Source organism: Hylobates moloch, unplaced genomic scaffold (assembly GCF_009828535.3).
Source record: "Hylobates moloch isolate HMO894 unplaced genomic scaffold, HMol_V3 SCAFFOLD_10, whole genome shotgun sequence".
Classification (NCBI taxonomy): Eukaryota; Metazoa; Chordata; class Mammalia; order Primates; family Hylobatidae; genus Hylobates; species Hylobates moloch.
This window is the reverse complement of record NW_026652285.1, coordinates 1,617,675-1,639,591: the sequence shown is the minus strand read 5'-3', so window position 1 is coordinate 1,639,591 and position 21,917 is coordinate 1,617,675. Positions and strand designations below refer to the sequence as shown.

At 35.3% G+C, this 21,917-nt stretch overlaps 1 protein-coding gene across 5 annotated transcripts in view; it reads right to left on the bottom strand.

Annotated features, from left to right (window-relative positions):
• Positions 1–21,917, bottom strand: part of STXBP4 (syntaxin binding protein 4) — a 208,642-nt gene that overhangs the window by 94,815 nt on the left and 91,910 nt on the right. For all 5 annotated transcript variants that reach the window (XM_058444671.1, XM_032162787.2, XM_058444672.1 and 2 more), the window contains 3 exons: positions 9,406–9,582; positions 2,153–2,269; positions 1,603–1,652 (listed from right to left, as the gene is read on the bottom strand). In XM_058444671.1, coding sequence (XP_058300654.1) covers positions 1,603–1,652; positions 2,153–2,269; positions 9,406–9,582 — 344 coding nt within the window. The remainder of the gene's footprint in view (positions 1–1,602; positions 1,653–2,152; positions 2,270–9,405; positions 9,583–21,917) is intronic.

Genomic DNA, 21,917 nt, shown 5'->3' with positions numbered 1-21,917 from the left:
ACATAGCCTTTATTCTGTGTTGAATGATCAAGGCCAATACCCGTGTGGAGGATATGCTATATTGAAATGACTACACCAGTTTTTACCAGTATTTAATTTACTAAGACACCATGAAATGTTGTGTGATGTAGCTATTTAAAGTTGTCTTTTTTTCCATGAAGCAGTTTAAGGCAAGGGCAGGCTCTGGCTTTTAAATAGTCATTTTAACCTTAATTTTTAAAACAAAACTTTTGAATTATTAGTCAAGGTAAAACTAAGACCTTGGAAAGCTAAGCGTGGGTGACACACTTAGCCCATATAAGAAATAAATATGGTTACTGATTATTTTAAGATCTTACTGGGAGAAATAATCATGAAATTCAGAGTTTTCTTGTATCATAAGCAGCATGGAGAGTAAGAAGTTATGTCAGGTTCCTTCATCATAAGAAGTAAAACATTACTTGAATTTAGAAGTGAATTACAAATATTCTTCTAAATTAAAAAATGCTATGTGGACACCAAAAATATCTTCATTTATTAAGCTGCTGTTTTCACAGGAAAGGGTAGAGTATTTATTTACTTTTTGAGACAGGGTGTCACTATGTTATCCAGGCTGGAGTGCAGTGGTATGATCACAGCTCATTGCAGCCTAAATCTCCTAGAGCTCCTGGGCTCCAGCAATCCTCCTGCCTCAGTCTCCCAAGTAGCTGGGAATATAGGAATGCACCATCACATCTGGCTTTTTTTTTTGTGTGTGTGTGGAGATAGGGTCCCACTATGTGCCACTATGTTCCTTGTCTCAAACTTCTGGGCTCAAGTGATCCTCCTGCCTCAGCCTCCCAAAATAGTGGGATTACAGGCATGCGCCACCACACCCGACCTCATTGAGTCTTCCTGTTTCTGCAAGCGTATATTGCTAGAAGTAGAAGATGTATCTAGGACTAGTGGCAGCTATTATGAGAGCAGAAAAAAATTACTTTGGAAATGCATAAACAAGAATCTTTCTTTTGTAAATGTCTTTTATCATGTATCAAAATGACCATAAACTTGCGGTTTGAAATAAATAACTTTGATTAGTATGTTTGTAGCTTCTAGTAAGAAACTTCAAATCCAAAACGTATTATGAATAATGAAACAATCAAGGTACACTCTCCAGATATATTTCTTTTATTTATATCTACTGAAAGATGAAAATGAAAGAAAATGATTGCATGAATATGTTTCCCAAAATTCTGTTTGCCAGAACAACTAATTTGCTGGGTTGAGACTAACCTTTAGTAGTGAACCTGTGACCAGTAACTTTGATTCATACGCAGGACAATTAAAGAATTTCAAGTTAATCTCATCTTTATAGAATTTTTGACAAAGACAGGATAGGTGGTTCCTGCCATAATTTTAGATTACAAGGTTACAATGATTGACTAAATACCTCCAGGAATTTCTTTAATAGAGATGGGACCCAAAACAATATGTCCTTGCACCTATTTCCATACGATGGCATCCAATGGGAGTTATGTAGCACCTTAGGACTATTTAAGAGACTTTTAGTATTTGAGTCACAATGACCAGATGAAGAATTTAATCGCTACCTATATTCTGCAAAAAGCACTTAAATTTTCTTACCTTAAATTTGATAAAGGAGTAGAATTATCAGAAAATACTTCTTGAATAGCCTAGCAACAAACAAGATGGTGAAGGAGATATATCAGTTTGACAGTTTTTAAAAAATATCTTTTCTTGATTAATATGTACAACCTCCTCTGTCCACGGATTAAACTGATGCTTCTATTATGTGGCGGGGCAGGGGTGGGGGGGAACAATTGAACTAACATGCAATTTTACTCAGAAATATAACAGCTATGAAAACATTTCTTTATAAGGTAAGTAGTTATCAAATAATGTTTATACATTATCAGGATTTTTGGTAAAGTATTCATTAAAATAATATATATTTGGAATCACATCACCTTGTCTCAATTATTTCTCTAAACAATCTATAAAATGTTAGCCAGTCTTTTCATCATCTATGCAGTTCTAAATCTGACCATAAGTCAGCATTGCTGCTTTGAGACTAGAGAATGTTTCACTAGGTACCAAATACAGTAACATTTATCTATATGCCAGTTGCCTATATATTTTTTAAAGATGAATGTAATAGAACAGAAAAACTTACCTCTACAAAATGAAGAAGCTTTTCAGTGGATGCCTCAAACGTTTTTCGAGCCATTTCTGATTTTCGTAATTGGCAGTCAAGTACCATGATTCTCTTTTTTAAATCCTGAACACCTTCCTGCACAGAGATATCAAAAGGAGCATTTACACATTTCTTCAGTTTTACATTGCTGGTCCCTATTTTCAGTTTTTATGAACTAATATTCAATATTACCAAATTATCTTTTTCTCTTACTGTACATATGTTTTGATTTTGGGGGGCATGTAACTAACTGCATATTTAAAAGTTAATTTGCACAGAGATACTGCAAGTTTTATGTGATAAGCTGTATATGAGTTTATTGATTCTTATAGAAAAATACATTTAAATGAGTTTACGGTTTTGTTTTGTTTTTGCAATGTGTCTTACCAGATGCTGACAGAACCCTCTACCAATTTAACACAACTAAAAATGCTGGATACACACACACACACACACACACACACACACACACACACACACACACACGATGTAAGACAAAGCTAGCAAGGAAGTAAAGGAATTCCATGGAGACATGCAACAGCAATGCCAAGTGAACCCGCTGGGGTAAGAGAGCACTGAAGCGTAATTTGCTCGGAAGGCATATGCTGATCCCTGGTGGCCTACAGTTTGGGGTTTCAACAGTCACAAATGGAAAACAGAAGAACCTTAATGGGTGAACTAGGAAGAAGTAAACTTCACAGAGGTAAACAGTGTTTTGATGTTGGCTCAGGTGACTTGAGTAAAAAAGTTTCTCCTGAATAATTCCTAACCAAAAGTCCCCATTCACGCAGGTTTGGGGCCAGAATTTATATTATCTGTGCGGCCTAAAAAGCCATATGCTGAAATTTTACTTTCAATTGGTCCCAGGCTAGCAGAAGCAAACTCAAAACTCTGGAGAGATATTTCTAAAACTCAGAGCTCAAAGAATTCCCACTTATAATGCATTGATAGAACATGACCTCACAGACACAAACAAAAATCACTAAACATATGAGAAAATAAGCTCTATGAATGAAAGCTAATTGAAGGAAATAAAGTACAGTATAAGATCTATAAAGACAGCAGATATTTAAGTGAGCAGATACAGAATATAAAGCAATTATATTTAATATGTTTTTAAAAATAAGAGGGAATTGAAAGTATAATACACAAGAAACTATTGAAATAGATCCAGATAACATAAAAAATAAATCTCAAAAATAAAAATGTAACATAACTAAATTAGAAACTTTATTTTAGATTTGACATCCAATTAGATACAATTATAAAGAGAATGGGTGAACTTGACAACAGAGGTAAAGAAACTTCTTATAATGGAACAGAAAGACAAAAATCCAAATATAAATGGGGAGAAAAGGTAAAGAGAAAACAGCCAGAAGAAGCTATAGCACACATCCAATCTGAATTACACAAGAACAAATACAAAGAATGAAAGCGAAATGGCTCAGGATAACAGCTTAGTGATTTCCAGAAATGGCAGAAGACATTGCTCTTCGAATCGGGAAGCTCAATGAATCCCAAACAGTACACATTAAAGTAAGTCGGCACATGATTCATCACAGTCAAACTGCTGAGCATTGAAGCCAAAGAGATCTTAAAATCATATAGAAGGAAACAGATTGGAAACAAATGACAGATTGACAGCTGACATCACAAACATGAAATAAAAACAGTGAAAGATATTAAATGCCAACTTAACATTTTAAATGTAGCAAAAATATATTTCAAGAACAAGAGTTGAATAAAGATGTTCTTCAGACAAATAAAATGGGGAGAGCTTATTATCATCAGATCCTCACTACATGAATTTCTAAAATACGTACTCATGAAGAAAGAGACACAGTGAGAAGGTGTGAGATGCAAGAATGTTTAACAGAAAATGGTAAACATGGAGTCTATTAAGCAAATGCTGACCACACAAAACAAATAATCAACGTCTAATGTGCGGTCTTAAAAGTAAAGAAAGAACTAAAATACTGACAAAAATGGAAATTAAGTCAGGAGGGATGATTGGATTTGTGTTCTAAAGTGCTTATAATATTTAGAAGAAGAGGAAAGGTACTGATTAATTTTTTTTTTTTTTTGAGACGAAGTCTCGCTGTCACCCAGGCTGGAGTGCAGTGGCGCAATCTCGGCTCACTGCAAGCTCCGCTTCCCGGGTTCACGCCATTCTCCTGCCTCAGCCTCCCGAGTAGCTGGGACTACAGGCGCCCGCCACCGTGCCCAGCTAATTTTTTGTATTTTTAGTAGAGACGGGGTTTCACCGTGGTCTCGATCTCCTGACCTCGTGATCCACCCGCCTCAGCCTCCCAAAGTGCTGGGATTACAGACGTGAGCCACAGCGCCCGGCCTGATTAATTTTATAATTGAAGTTAAAACAGAATCTTAAAATTTCTAGGATAATCATTAAAAATTAGAAACAGAATGTGTAATTTTGAAAACAACAGAGAGGAATGAATGTAATGGGGCAAGTGGACATAGTAGAAATCTGAACCAACAAAAAAAATTAGAAAAGGCAGGAAATTACAAACTAGAGCACATGGGGAAAATAAAATGTACAAAATAAGAAGGCAGAAATCAGGCCATGTGCATGAGCAAATAAAAGAGTTTAGATAGGAAAATCTTTCCAATTAAATGTCAAAAATTAGTAAGACGGGAACAAAATCCAGCTACATGTTATTTACCATGGATACAATTAAAATGTATTGAAAAGTTGCAAGTAAATATATGGTATTTAGACAAATACCAACTAAAAGAAAGCTGATGTTACTATTTATTATCAATCAAAAATAGGCATTAAGAGGTAGAGAGGATTGCTAGATTGAAGAGTCATGACATTTTCATAAAAGAATGATAACATAATTCCAAGCTTGTATGCATCTAAAAACATTACTTCAAAGTATATACAAAACAATTATAAAAAGAGAAGCCAAAATGGAGATTTTGTCACACTTCTATGAGTAAATGATGGCTGTAGCAGACAAAGAAATTAATATGAACAGAAAAGAATTGAACCCCACAATTAATGACCCTGATTTAGTGGATTATATAGAACAACAGCGTTCAACAAGTGCAGAATTATTTTCAAGCTTTCTTTGAACATTTGTAAACAGACCCCAAGGTAGGCCATGAGGCAAATGTCAACAAATTTCGAAGAGTTATTATTCTATAAACTAGATTTTCTGGTCAAAATGAAATTAACCTTTCTGTGCCTCCGTGGTGTTCATAAATAAAGAAAATCATAAATGTGTAAATTCTTCCCAATTTAATCTACATATTTAATAAATTTTCAGTGAAAATTCCGATACATTTTTTCTTTTGATGGAATTGATAAGCTGAATCTAAAATAGATAATAAAAAATCAAAGGGTCATGTAGCCAACACACTTCTGAAGAAAAAGAATTGGCAGGATGATCAGATATCAAGACTTACTGTAAAAGATACAGGAAGCAACATCATGTGTTATTCACAGAAGAATATACACTGGCTAACAAAAGAGAATAGAGAACCTCAGATTCATACACATATGAAATCTTGATATATGACTGAGATTATTTTGTAGATCAACTAGGAAAGAAGGGGCTTTTTAGTACATGGTGATGAGACAGTTATTCATTTTGAATAAACAAAGAATGAAACGGTTCCCCACCTCACACAGTGTCACAAAACCAGTTACAGAAGGATCAAAACTTTAAAACTTTTGGAGTCAAATATAAAAGAATATCTCTACATCCTTGAAAATGGAAGGACTTCTAAAAAGACGCATGAGGGTAAAGATTTTTAAGTTAGTCTACACAAAAATTAAAAACTCCTGTCCATTTTACCATAGAGTGAAAAGGCAAGCCAGAAATTTGTAAGCAGATTTTTATAACATATAATTTAACAAAGGATTAGTAACCAGAAGAATCACTATACATCTATATGAAAAAGATAACTAATCCACTAGAAAAAGGGTCAAAAGATATGAAGAAGCATTTCACAGAGAAACACAAATGCCTAATAAAGAGATAAATATATGCTCAACTGGCTACCAGGGAGGAGGAAACCTTAGTTTATAACATTTATGGGTAGAAAAAACCCCATTATAGCTGATTTCAAGCTACCAACCTGATATCACTGTACATGGAGTTGAGAAGAGATGCATGCAATCAGCCCTAATGAGCTAGTATCAGTTGGTCCCAGCACATAACTGTCTCAAAGCCATTAGTAACCAGGGAAATTCAAATTAAACTATAATGATGTAACACTTATTAAAACTACCAGATTAATAAAATTAAAATAAAGCAAAGGGTCAGCAAGTATGCGGGGTAAACAATAATTCTTATTCATTACTGGTGGGAGTACAAATTAGTTCAAACACTTTCAAGCACAAGTAGGCTTTACCTAGTAAAGACAAACTTACAATTATTCAACTTAGCAATTCTACTCCTAGCAGGTAACTATTACATATGTGGAGCAGGATACATGCACTAAAATATTTTTAGCACCATTTATAACAGAAGAGAACAGAAACAATTGGACTGTCCATCAAATGCAGAATGGATAATTACACGTAGTATATCCACACTGTAACAGAGTACAAGAAACAATAAGAAGACATGAACTAGCTAAAAACTTCAAATAGATGAAATGCAAAAACAAAATGTCGAGTGAAGAAAAGCAGGTCAGAATGATACATAGAGTATATTTCTATTTATATAGAGTTGATAAACAGGTAAAACTAAACAACATATTGTTAAGGAATATATACACAAGTATATAAACAAAATAAAAAATTTTTCTTGAAAAAAAAATTTTCAAGAAAATGGTTAACAATAAATCCAAGAAAGTGGTTATCTCTGAGGGAAAGGGTGGGAGAGGCAATTGGAGAGAAACACTGTGGGTCTTCAAAGGTACAGTAAGTTTTATTTCTTATGTTGAAGGTGAATAAAAACTCCAAAAGGTAAATAAATAAATAAATAACATAAAGAAAAAATTATAATGAAAAATAAAAGCATTGTTACAAAGAGAATCTGTTATCTTACAAATAGACACTTGAATTTTAATTCTGTAACATCTTCGTCAATGTCTCTTTAAGCAATCTCATGATCAAAAAAAAAAAAAGGTTTCCTTCTTTTTTCCCACTGATATTGGGTTTAGAAAATGTTGAATGTTGAGATGCTCATATTAATAGCTCTTTAAAGAGACTCTTTAAAGACTGTTTTCAGAGACAGGTTACTGGCTTAGAGTCTTGTTAAGAGAAACGGCATGAGAACCCGATTATGATAAAAGAGAGAAAAACTGAATTAATTATATTACCAGGCAACTTAGGACAAAAATGTTTCTCAGTTAAGAGCTGGAAGAGAGATTACAAATAACCCAAGCTTAAAAAAAAACAAAAAACAATGAATAATTTCATGTGAACTTTCTTGAAATTTGTATTATTTAAAAATATAATATTAAACATGCTTGATTTTTCACTTCAAAAGTAACCAATCAATGGTACTTTTGATATTGTGATAAATCTCAAAATATTTTCATACTCAGGCTAAAGTTACATAACATAATCACATATCTATTTTCTTCTTTTCTTTTCTTTTTTGAGATGGGGAGTCTCGCTCTGTCGCCCAGACTGGAGTGCAGTGGCGCGATCTCTGCTCACTGCAAGCTCCGCCTCCCGGGTTCACGCCATTCTCCTGCCTCAGCCTCTCCGAGTAGCTGGGACTACAGGCGCCCGCCACCACGCCCGGCTAATTTTTTGTATTTTTAGTAGAGACGGGGTTTCACCGTGGTCTCGATCTCCTGACCTCGTGATCCGCCCGCCTCGGCCTCCCAAAGTGCTGGGATTACAAGCGTGAGCCACCGCGCCGAGCCCACATATCTATTTTCAGAATGTAAAAAGTAGGTCACAAATAACAAATATGTAATATTCCTAAATATTGCTGCTTTGTCAACTAAATGTTTTCCTCTTGGCCTTGTGGTATTATCAAAGGGTGATGGGAACTTCAGCCTTCTTATGGAATTGGTTTAAGTGAATAGATGTGAGAAATAGTTTAGTGACTTTAAACAGATTTCAAATTTTCTTTGGTATTTTGCATTTCTAACACTAGTTTCATTTTCACATGCTATATTTAAAGTATTTAACTTTTTAATGTTTAAATAAATAGTCATAAATTATTCAGATTTGCTTTATGTTCTCTTAGAAACTAATTGGATTAGAGATATAAATAACCAGTTATGTTTATAAGTGAACAAATGTATGAATATTTATTTCAATTTACTCGATTTTCTACCTTAATTCAGTGAAGTAAAAATATATATGACTATTATAGATTTTTGAAGCCTCTTCACTGAATATAGTATGTATTATGTAAAAAAAATTGCACAAAATAGTTTGCACTGTCCAGGAGTGGTGGCTCATGCCTGTAATCCCAGCACTTTGGAAGGCCGAGACTGGTGGATCACCTGAGGTCAGGAGGTCGAGACCAGCCTGGCCAAGATAGCGAAACCCTGTCTCTACAAAAATACAAAAAATTAGCTGGGTGTGGTGGCAGGTGTCTGTAACCCCAGCTACTTGGGAGGCTGAGGCAGGAGAATCACTTGAACCTGGGAGGCGGAGGTTGCAGTGAGCTGATATTATGCCATTGCACTCCAGCCTGGGCGACAAGAGTGAAACTCTGTGTCAACAACAACAAAAAGTTCGCCCTGCTTTCTGAAAAGCATTCAGTATTTTGCTATTGAAACTGGAAAATCATCTATTGGAAACTATTTTAGTACACCTTACATTAAAAAAAATTCAAACTCAGTTTCTTCCCATTAATTATCTAGGCCTTAGGCAAACATTCCTTCACTTTTATACTTCCTTGAATGCTCTAATCAAAGAGCAAACCCATTCCTAGACTCCCCTGCTCCCATTCCCATAAAACAAATTAGCAGGTTTAGAAACAAAAGAAAAAAACCAATGTAATCAATTAAATGTTAAAGAGTTCCAGGACTTAATACCTGAACTGAACAATTTTGACCAATGTCCTAAATAAATTTGGGGCACATGCTTTTCCATCCCAAAGCTATCTGGATAAAGGAAGGCTCAAGACCTTTACATTATTCCCATCAGGACACAGCATCCTATCATTGAATAATAGAAGACAAACACTGACCTAGTTTAGAAGTGCAGATGAAAAGAAAATGAAAACAGGATACATGACAACGGCAAGGAAACCATGGTAACTGGAAGAGATGACTGCTTTGCTTACTTTATTTTGGTCAGAATAATCAGCAAGCTGAGCCTTTAGCTCTGTAATCTTGGCCTCTAACAGACGGATCACTTCTTCATAGTCCATTTCCATTCCATGTGCCTGTCTCTGAGCAGCTTCAGCAAGATGAATCCGACTACGCAGGGCTCTTGTTTCTTCAACTACAGCTTTGGCTTCCTAAAGATTTCAAAATTAATGTCATTTAAAAAATACATAAGAAATAGTTCCGAAGTTTATACAAAATATTTTCCTTGCTCTGGAAGTTATAATTCCAAAAAGTCAATATACATATATTATTTATTTCTCAATTTGAAAATTAATAGTTATGTTATTTTATTATGTGAGGTTGCCTGATATTACTTTTTCCTTTGTTGATTTCAGTATGGAATCTCTTGACTTCATATACCTAGCATAACATTTTGAAAATAAAGGAAATAGAAGATAGTTGAAAATGGAAAAAAGAAGAATGAGAATGGGCTCAAAAGATAAAAAGAGTAGGCTACAACAAAACTCAAGTAGGTAGTAGGACTCATGTTCTAAGAAGGGTCTTGTAGGGTCATCATATGCTGCTGAGAGATTTGTAGCAGTGTTATGGGGCTTCTCCATGGACCAAGCTCCAGGGGCTAAAGTTATCTCACAGACGTCAATCTATCTACTATTTCTCCCTTTTGGTTTAAGCCAAAAGGTAGCATTTAGTAGCAAAGTACATAATCGTGTTGTTGAATGCAATGCTCACAAGACATTTATTAAACACATGTTATGTCTCTTCATGTGTCTTTTCTCACTTAATCTTTAAAACAATATTGAGAGAAAGACATTACTAAAAAACATTTCATACATAAGCAAACAGACTCAGAGAAGTTATATGACCTGTTCAAGAACACACAGCAGTGCCAGAATCTGAAACTAGGTCTGCCTGACTGCAACATTAATGCTGTCTTTCTACTGTTTTACTCTGCCTCTAAATGAAAAAACAAAAAACCCTCATACAGGTATACCTTCCACCTTAGGAAGAGGATAGGGTAGCCAAAACCACTTGCTCTCTCAAAATGTACTTGGAGGGAAAAAAAATGTACCTTGGTACTGGGTCAAAGACAGTCCCCCAGGACACCAATATAATTTAATATGGCACTTCTTATACTGTAAACCATTCCTTTTTCTTTACTTGATGCAGAAATCTCTTTTCTCTGCGATAGAACTTTCTGCTCCAATTGCCATGGCTAATATTAAACTATGGCTATTTCAATTTTTTCAGAGCTGTTAAGGTACATTTGCTTTTGTTTGAGCCTAAATACATTTGAAGTGCTGGGAGGGTTAGGAATGCTGGCATATTCTTAAGGGTCAGTTTTTCATTCATACATTCAATAATGATTTATTAAGTATTTATTATGTGTCAGGTTCTGTTTCAGGTACTGGGGGTAGACACTAAACAATATAGACAAAAAGCCTTCCCTCTTGCTCCTTGGAATTTACATTCTAAGTTTGGGGAGATAGGCAGTAAATCAGGGATGAGAGGTAAATGTCTCATTGAAAAGATAATTGACCAGAGACCTGCAGGAGGAATGGAGTCAGGATTTTTTTTTCTAGGAAGAGGGAACAGTTTGCATGAAGGCCCTGAGATGGAGTTGTGATTTGTGTCTTTCAGAGAACAGCAAGGAAGCCAGTGTAGTAGAGGTAGGAGTGGTAGGGTCTAGGAAGACGGGAGTAGAAAGACATGAGGGCAGAATGGTAACAAGAGTGAATATAGGGATGGAGGTGGAGTAAGTGGCAGAGGCTAAGAGAATTTGTAGGCCGTTGCAAGGACTTTGGTTTTACTCAGGGTGAGATGGGAAATGATTAGAGGGTTTTGGGCAGAGAATCGATGTGATCTGACTTAAATTTTAAAAGTGTTACTTTTGCTGCTGTGTTGAGAATAGACTGTAGGTGGTGGGCAAGGGTGGAAGCGGGGAGAAGAAAAAGGAGATGGGCAAAAATTAACTGTAGCTTCAATAAGGGTGATAGTGGTGGAGCTGGTGTGAAGCAGTTAGATTCTAAATATAGTTTGAAGGTAAAGCCAACAGAGTAGTTCATCAATAGCATTTGTTTAGCAGCCACTGCATCTAGCAACCATGTTTATGACAAAAATACAAAGGGGTAAAAGATAACCTCTCCTTTTCTGTCTCAACTTAGAACATCAGGTATGACTTAGATAAATGGATGAAGAAAAGAGGATGTTACAAAAAGAGAACCATGTGAACAAAGGAAGAGAGACAAGAAGAAATGTGGCACACTGAGAAACAATACTAGATCAATTACGATTGGACTAGAGACTTGCTATAGGGGAGTAATGGATAAAAAAAGGTCGTGGAAAGGGAGGAATTCAGGCTCTGGTAGAAATGGCAGGCATGATGGGAAAGGAGCTTGAGTCTGAAGAAGATTTGAAGGCTTCTGAGCAGAAAATGATATGAGAAAACAGTGCTTTAGAAAGCTAAATCCGGCAGCAGGGTGCCAGATGAAGAGATGTGGCCAACCGATTGCCTTCTATGCCCTTGACTCAAAGAACTTTATTTCCTTGTATCTGAAAGTAATTGTTTTATAATAAAAGAATACTTTTAGAAAGAAATATCTGGAAAAGATAGGTACATTAACCTAGCCTACCACACCAGTCAATTTCATTCCGATGATCAAGAGAGTCTCTAGTGACACAGATGGATCAACTTCACACCAGACTGCTGCTGTGCATACAGGAGATAATGGCTAACTATGTGCCAGCACTATTCTCAATGTTTTACATCCATCAACTCAGTTAATCCACACACTGCCATGGATATGTCTATTATTATCCTCCTATTATTATCTGCATTTTATAGACAGGACTTTGATACACAAGAAAGTTAAGTAACCAACTCAGAATCACAAACCTAATAAGTGACAGAGCTAAGATTTGGCAGTCTAGTTATAAAGTTCACGTTCTTGGCTACTATGCTGTACTACCTTGCCAACTACAGAAAATGTTTTAAAAAATCACTTTTAGATGACAATATTATCAGTGCTCAGTCCTGGATGAGCTTATGATGTGGTCATTACAATAGGTATATTTGATGCTGCTTCACTCTCCATTTTTCATTCAATCAAGCTACAAAAAAAAAGACTCTAAAGAGGAAGGGCAGAAAATTCTCCATAGCTGCAATGAAGAATAACTAATTTGATGATTTGTCTTCTTCACACTAACTTCATGCAGCTTTTATTCCTCTATAAAAACAGCACTTTTATTTTTGTTCAAAGAATGCTAGTTAATTAAATGAAGAATCTGGATGGAATTTATATAGCCATTATTGTGCACTGATGGTAATACAGTGTGAAATGTAGTTGGGTGGTAAAAGATGCAGAGGTTTTGATGCTGAATAAATTCATGCTATTTCTTTTGTAAATGTATAACTGTCAGGTTGGTGAATGTGACCCCTTAGCAAAGTTCTAGCCCAGTTACCACTGAATGGCTGTTTAAAAGATTAGTGCATTGAAATGATGACTTTTAGAGGAAGCAGTAAAGAAAAGATAACAGCAGTGTGCCGTATTTAGCAATACAAGATCACATAAATCCATTTTCTCTTTTCCTCCCAGGCTGTCTTCTAATAAATAACTGTACAGCCTCCTATGTCAGTAACAACTGAGCCAGAATTTTCCCAGTGCCTCACCATGAGACTGAAATCCCATTAGGGAAAACGCTGTAGTCTATTTACTGATTTACTATGTACTAGATAGAGTTTAATTCAGTTTAGAAGGTTAGATAATAAAAGAAAAACGAAGATATAGTAGTAAGTCAGAAAATCCACATAAGCATTATGCTTTTTAATACTAAGCAGTGTGAGCAAACACACTAGAAGGGAATCCTGAATTATGAAGTAAAATCTCTGGCTTAATTTTTTTTTTTTTTTTTTTGGCAACACTGAGGAACTGTCTTGAACTCACACTGGCCCTTTATAAAATGAGGTTTTTCTGCCTCACGATTACATAATGAAACTTTAAAGATCAGACCAAAGTCTTCTTTGAAAATGTAATCTGAACTAATGAAAATCTTTGTAGGCTACCAATACTTTGGACTTTTGTTGGGACAAAGCACGGTAACAGCTCACACACATGACAATAAATATGCTATGTGTTTTTCCACATACAGCACTTTTTCCCCACAAGGTAACATGATCTAGAACGAAAAAATATGGGCTTTGAATGGGACATAACTAGGTTAGAATCTCAGATCAGAATCTTACATTTTTAAAAATTTTCTGGCTCTGTAATTCTCTAAGACTCAGTTTGCTCATTTTTATAATGGGAAATCACACCTATTTTATTAGATCAAAACTACTCTCACAAGAGAATTAAAGAAACTATTATAGTTCTTGGGACAATTTTTTCCTTTTCCTCTTTCTTACCTTGAAAAAATATACATAATCACCTGTGTGATCAAAGAGCTAGACAAAATAATTTATTAAGGGTTTTCCTGAGGCACTCAATTAGTAACACCAGCTCTTGAACTTTGGGGAGTTGTTTGGAAACACAATTTGCACATGTATTTTTTAATGTTAGCAACAATCATGTAAAGCCCTTTCCTCTAGTTATGAGTTGTAATGAATGGCTCCCTGTAGTAGAAGGAAAAAGCATTAATTGTAGTAGCACATCTGTAATTAGGCTAATACATTCATATCACTAACTTTAAAAGTTCTGCAATTTTTAAGTTCATCAATAAATCTTTCAAAATGTCAACAGGTGACAGGAGAAAACTGAGACTGCAAAGAGATATATGTTTTTGTGCAATGTAACCTATGCTACCAGGCCCTAAAGAATACTTCTCTTATCAGCTTCCTACATCCACTCTTTGGAAAGCCCTTCTTGGTCTTGGTACTATTACAGCTTGTGAAAAAAATTAAGGGTTACTGCAGGAAAAGGGCTATTGAATTAAAATGTTTAAAAGCAAGTTATATCTAGTTTCCTTAACTTATGAGTCTGATTTGTTAAAATATATATAATATACCTTTCAACAGATAATCCCAAAATGCTTTGCAGATATTGACAAATGAAGGTATAACTCACCCCTCAGGCATGAATGTGTATGGGGGAGAATATGAATTCGTAGAACTTTTTAACAGACCTCTGACATATGCTTTCTTTTCTCTTTCCTCACTCCCCCTCCATGATTCATCTAGCCAACTCCTCCTCCTCCTTACCTAACCAGTAATTAAGCATTGTGAAGTCTTCATTTATAATGCAATTTGCAGCCATTGCTTAATTTCCATTCTAACCACTGTATTACAGATTTATGTCTTTATCCCCTCATGCTTGGGTACTATGAAAATCACATATGTGATCACCCTGCCTACGGTGTTCTTTATTGTAATGTATTCTGCATACTTCTGAAAGATTGATTTCCTCAAAATATTGATGAAGTGCCACCTTAGGTAACAAACCTAACAACATGGTACATGATAAAATATATCCTCATTCTTCATTCTTCAAAGTTCTCTACTACCTATTCCAAATCAACCTACTTACTAGCTTTAGTCCACTTAACTCTCACATGATTCCCATATCCAAGTACATTAACTTACCACATTTACCAGGTGAAATTCTTCCACTTCCAAGACACGCTGGGTCACATTAATCCTCTAGGTATATACACTTTTCACCTTTTTCCATCATCTAGTTGTTACTTGTCCTTCAAAATCTATCTCAGATTTCACTTTATCTGTTTTTTCCATTCTACTTTTGTATAAATGATCTTTCTCTCCTTTTTTATCTTTTATACTTGTCGTCTGTAATTAATCACATATTTAGTACTCTTACTGCTATCTTGAACTGTCATTAAAATGCTTTATTACCCAACTTTCTAAAATCAAAGGATCTTGACTGCCCAAATTAGAACACAATCTGTCTGAGAGTAAAAACCCTATCTAATATGAGCAGGTGCTCTACTTAACACAAAATGAGATATAACTGAGTTGACAAACCATGAAAATGACTATTTCATTTTTCATGTACAAAAACTGCCTTAAGGAAGTTTATTAGGCAAGAAGCTTTCATAGGAAATTTCTTCAAAAAAGGGTTCAGATATATGGGAATATTAGAACTACATTTCATTTAACAATTAAAATAACAATCATAAACTATGCTTTGAGAAACACCATATAATAATAGGCAAATTATTTCATTATATTACTTTTTTAGAGTCTCACTGTGTCACCCAGGCTGGAGTGGAGTGGCGTGATCTTGAGTCACTGCAACCTCCGCCTCCCAGGTTCAATGTGATCTAAAGACATCCGCCCACCTCGGCCTCCAAAAGTGATGGGATTACAGGTGTGAGCCACCATGCCTGGCTGCATTATATCCTTTTTATATAAATTTTAAAGAATCTGTTTACATTATTTATCAAGCAAATAACACTAGGTGGAATGAAGAAAACACCAATGCTAAAAATGACAATTATACTTGTTTGTCAATTTTATTTCTTGTTTTCATTAAATATATAAGATTTTAAAATTACGAACATTAATTTATATTTCCTTAAAAATTACAATTTTCGGCCAGGCACAGTGGCTTACATCTGTAATCCCAGCACTTTGAAAGGCCAAGGCAGGTGGATCACCTGAGGTCAGGAATTTGAGATCAGCATAGCTAATATGGTGAAACCTCATGTCTACTAAAAACACAAAAATCAGATGGGTATGGTGGCAGGACCCTGTAATCCCAGCTACTTGGGAGGCTGAGGCAGAAGAATCTCTTGAATTTGAGAGGTGGAGGTTGCAGTGAGTTGAGATCACACCACTGCACTCTAGCCTGGGTGACACAGCGAGACTCTGTCTCAAAACAAAACAAAACAAAACAAAACAAAACACCCCACAATTTTCCATCATGAGAAATACAGTGCATGTTCTCTAAGACTAAATAATCTTGAAGGTCTTTTTCAACCTTACCTAATCCTTGATTCCACAATTTAGGTAGCAACACTCATTTATAAAGTGTGTAATAATGATGGCTATCTAGAACTTCAAGAAACAAAGATTTTTCTTTAGTTTGTATGATAAAGTAAAATCCATCCTCATTTTGCAAAGAAAGATTGGTTAAGCTTTTGGAAGAAAAACAGGTCAATCAGATTATAATTAGCTCTAATTAACCCTCCCAAGAGCTTTCAATTTTTTTTACCTGCAGCTGCCTCACTCTCCAAAAGGTGCAAATTGATTTCTGCTTCTAAGCATCAAAGAAAATCAAAGAAACAATTTTCAATCTCCTTTGTAAACAGAAGTCCCTAATCAAGGACAGATATAAAACTACATCTAATTGATAAATTTTATCATATGAAACTTGTTCACAATATAAATATTAGTTACAACCCTCTTTGAAAAATATATTTAACCCTGAACATGTATTTTCTGGTTTAATGAAGACAGACATAGGAAAAAAAAAAAGCTACTTTCCTAATTCTCCAATTCTGGTTACACAAAAGGGAAAATTTATAGTATTGGAAACTTCCTTTCATAACTGCAGATTAAACTCTTTTCATTGAAAAATGGTACAATTCAAAAGCAACTTCTGGGGTATTAAACATTAGAATTCATCTGAAATTTGGGACTTAAGGGAGATCTGTCTTTAAAACAGAAATATATTCCTTCCACATTAACCTTTAGAGATTTAATTAAATTGGAATCAAAATTTCATCAAATTTTGTTTTGGAGGAATTTGACCAAGAATTCTAAATTCAAAGCTAGACATAACAAGAGCTAAATAAAAAGATTCATAAGTTGATGTTTATGAACAAATCAGTGAAAACTGGTAAGCAAATTTTGAAACAACAAGAAATAAAGAAAGAAACAAGAGGAAACATGGCCCAAGAATTTAAGGCTTTCATAAAGCAGCAATAGTTGGTACTGGCCAAAGAGGAGTTAGATAAAACAGTCATTTACCTAATAAATATTTATTGAAAAAGCAACTAGAAAGACCAGATAGCCCCATACAGCCCCCATATTATGTAAGAATTTAATCTATGATAATGATAATTTAATCTATGATAATCTATCATAGATTAATCTATGATTTAATCTATGATAATAATATCTTTGTGATATTTTGATGATAACACAAAATAAAAGTGGTTGTGACAACTATTTGGAAAAACAGTGTAAAGTGTAGACCCTCATCTCAAACCATGTTATCTAACAAGATAATTTCTTAGATGAATTAAAGAAAGATATTACAGGGATCTGGGTAAATATATATCTGAAATATGACTAGGAATGAACTTAAAGTTATAAAAAATGAAAAATCATAAAGACAAAGGTTTGACAACACAAAAACATTTATGTTTAAAAACGTCAAAAAAAATTAGACTGTAATCCCAGCACTTTGGGAGGCAGAGGCGGGTGGATCGCAAGGTCAGGAGTTCGAGACCAGCCTGACCAACATGGTGAAACCCTGTCTCTACTAAAAGTACAAAAATTAGCCAGGCATGGTGGTGGGTGGCGTGCCTGCAATCCCAGCTACTCAGGAGGCTGAGGCAGGAGAATCGCTTGAACCTGGGAGCTGGAGGTTGCAGTAGCCGAGATCGCGCCACTGCACTCCAGTCTGGGCGACAGAGCAAGACCCCATCTCAAAGAAACAAACAAACAAACAAACAAACAAACAAACAAACAAACATTAGAAAGGCAATTTTTAGACAGAGGGAAATATGTGCCCCAGAATTGGTAGAAATAGGGTTAATAACTACAACGTAAAGAGATCTTATAATTACAGTAGTGAAAGGGGAAAAACAGTGATTAAGAATATGAGAGGAGGAAAGAGGAAAAAGTAGTGGTGGGAAGGGGACACAGACAAGATAAATGGCATGTGACAGGGGTAGCAGAATACCACTAGCAACCACATCAGGAAATCAACTGCCTTCAATACTGAAGAACTGCGATGAAGTTCACAATTTAATTTCAAATCCATGGTTACAGACAATCTTTGATATCTAACATGGATGACGGTTAATCAAAGTAATATTTTCCAATAGTGATTTATTTATGTGGGATTAGGCATGATTAGAGAAGTCTTGTTTTTAACCCTAAAATAGCTTGTGAATAAATCATTTAACACAATGTCATGAGTCCCATACTGAAGTAGGGGACAGAAAGTGTTTCTCACATAGTAAACTGTCAAGATAAGAGTTTTATAGTATTAACTGCCTTATCACTACTTCCTCCTTGGGTAAAATTTACTAGTTTGTCAGCCAAATTAATTCATATTGCTCTAATATTAAGAAATGCAAAATGTTCAGCTTCTAAGTAGATGTTTAAAATATACCCTTAAAGATGTTCTCTTAGCAACTGAATAATGGAATTTTAGTGGTGTGCATTTGTTTTTAGTAAAGCAAAGAAAATTATGGGGAGTAATGCCTACTTTTCTATATAGATATGCCTCAATAACAACTCACCAGCCACAGGGCACCTATTATGAAATGCTTTCTAGAAAATGATGATTTTGCTCTATTTTTATTTTTGCTTACTAGATTGAGAGCTCCTTGTAGAACTGTATGTTTAGCATTCACAATGACTCCACATAAAGCATGCATTTAGAAATGTTTCTTAAATTCTCTTACCACGTCTCCTTATAAGTTACTATACAGCTGTGTGAAACAATTGATGCCAAAGTATGACATGTGGTCCCTAAATAGCCAGAAAATAAGTGGCTCACAGTATGGAACCTAGAACTTTAACAGCATCAGTTCTAACTAGGCCAACCTACTATAGGTAATAATCCAATGAACTGGAAGGTTCCTATGAAGAATTGCAGATTCTTCCAACACTGAAAATTCTGTGATTCTAAATTGAGTTCTATATTATAAATAGGATAATAAAATTTCTCTTAGAATCATTAAGATGGTAAGATCTTTTCTACAATTAAAAAGAAAAACAACTATTTGGAAATGATAGTTTTGAAATAGACACCTTTGTTTGCCAATGCTTGCTTAGAAGGCTACATTCACCTCTAATGAATCACTACGTATGGTTGGTGTCTGCGCAAACAGGAATGCCAGCTGGGCCGTCCAAAAGCTATGTGCTGGTGTTCCTTCTCCAAGCTCACTGCCGTTTCTTGGTCAGAGTTTAATGGCGGAGAATTACAGGAGTCACTTTCTGAATCACAAAAAAGGAATTAATGTAAAAAAAATCCAACTAAGTTTGTTTAATAAGTTTCTTCAACCAGATGGCTGTCTATCACTATAAGAGGTTTATAACTTCTTTTCTCAAAGATATTTTAAAAAATCTTTTAAAAAAGCCTTTCCAACTTTCAGGTACCCCAATCAAAGCTCATCATCATTGGTCATTAGAGAAATGCAAATCAAAACCACAATGAGATACCATCTCACGCCAGTTAGAATGGAGATCATTAAAAAGTCAGGAAACAACAGATGCTGGAGAGGATGTGGAGAAATAGGAACGCTTTTACACTGTTGGTGGGAGTGTAAATTAGTTCAACCATTGTGGAAGACAGTGTGGAGATTTCTCAAGGATCTGGAACCAGAAATACCGTTTGACCCAGCAATCTCATTACTGGTTATATACCTAAAGGATTATAAATCATTCTACTATAAAGACACATGCACACATATGTTTATTGCAGCACTATTCACAATAGCAAAGACTTGGAATCACAACCCAAATGCCCATCAGTGACAGACTGGATAAAGAAAATGTGGCAAATATACACCAGGGAATACTATGCAGTCATAAAAAAGGATGAGTGCATGTCCTTCGAAGGGACATGGATGAAGCTGGAAACCATCATTCTCAGCAAACTAACACAGGAACAGAAAACCAAACACTGCATGTTCTTACTCATAAGTGGGAGTTGAACAATGAGAACACATGGACACAAAAAGGGGAACATCACACACTGGGGCCTGTCAGGGGGTCAGGGGTGAGAGGAGGGATAGCATTAGGAGAAATTCCTAATGTAGATGATGGATTGATGGATGCAGCAAACCACCATGGCACGTGTATACCTATGTAACAAACCTGCACGTTCTGCACATGTATCCCAGAACTTAAAGTATATATTTTAAAAAAAAAAGCCTTTTAAGATAATTGTAGAGATGGAGTCATGATTGGTTGCCCAGGCTGATCTTGACCTCCTGGTCTCAAGCAATCCTCCCACTTTGGCCTCCTAAAGTGTTGGGATTACAGGCATGTATAGGAGAGTGTACTCTTTATCCAACCTCCCCCAGCAGTTACATCTTGCATGACTGTAATAGACTATCACAACTAGGAAACAGACATGGATACAATCCACCAACTTTATTTAGATTTAACCAGTTTTAAATGCACTCATCAATAAGAAGGAACAACCTACAGATACACATAAGAATCTAGACGAATCCCAAGGGAATTACTGCTGAGTAAAAAGAACCAACCCCAAAAGATGACATACTGTATGATTCCATTTATACAATATTCTTGAAATGACAACATTATGGAGACATAGAACAGATTAGTGTTTGCTAGGTGTTAGGGGAGCAGGTAGGATGTGGCTGTGGCTATAAAAGGATAGCATGAGGGATCTGAGTAAAGAGGGTTTTTGGTAGAAAATAAAAGTTGGCATTCTGAGGCCACAGTGACTATCTGAAATGGAAACAGGAACATTTTACTATAGCATGCTTTTAGAACAGAAAAGACTGACAAATATATGTATTTTTCTTCTTTTTCCCTCTGAAGATGAGATAGCATCTTAAAACACCTACTAGTGCTATATTGAAAAACTAGTAAAAATTTAGATCACTAAAGAAAAATGAGTGAGAAACCGTATCAATTCTAAAAATTAGAGGCTTTACTGCTTTTTAAATAAATACACAAAGAAACACAATCTTTTAAAGTGTGAAAATGTGAAAAGTACTTTAGGAATCACTTATTATTGTTGTTCTTTTTAAAGATATATTTAATTTGTTCTTGGTTTCCTTTGTTGCTTCATCTGAAAACTAAGATAGCTCACATGTCAGCTGCACAAGCTGTTACTTGATTCATGTTCAACCTCAATTGTCCACAGAGAATCCTGTGTTGATTTGACCTTACATTTCTGCCTCAGGACTTCATGCTCTTCTCAAGAACTGAACTCAACCTTTACACAGGTGAGGCCAACTACAACTGGGCTTATCTGAACCCAGAGAATTTGCCAAATGCTTAATATCCCATGTTTCTTTAGGGCAAAGACTGGTTCAGACAAGCTAAATATTTTGGCTTTGGACTGTTCACCAATTCATTGCTGCCTTAGGTCATAATACTATGCTGAAAGAAACTTTAAAAACAACTTAAGTGTGAGAGTAGGCTTTAGAAGGCTGTTGATCAAAGGAAGTCGCTAAAAGAGTGGCCCATGCCTGTGAAAAGTTGTTAGAACTTGAAGAAAAAATAACAACAATTTCATGGGAAATTGTGCTCATGATTTTAAACTTAAGCTCGGTTATTCTGTAAGACATAAAAACTCATAAAAAATACTTGAGTTTTAGAGAATAGTACAGC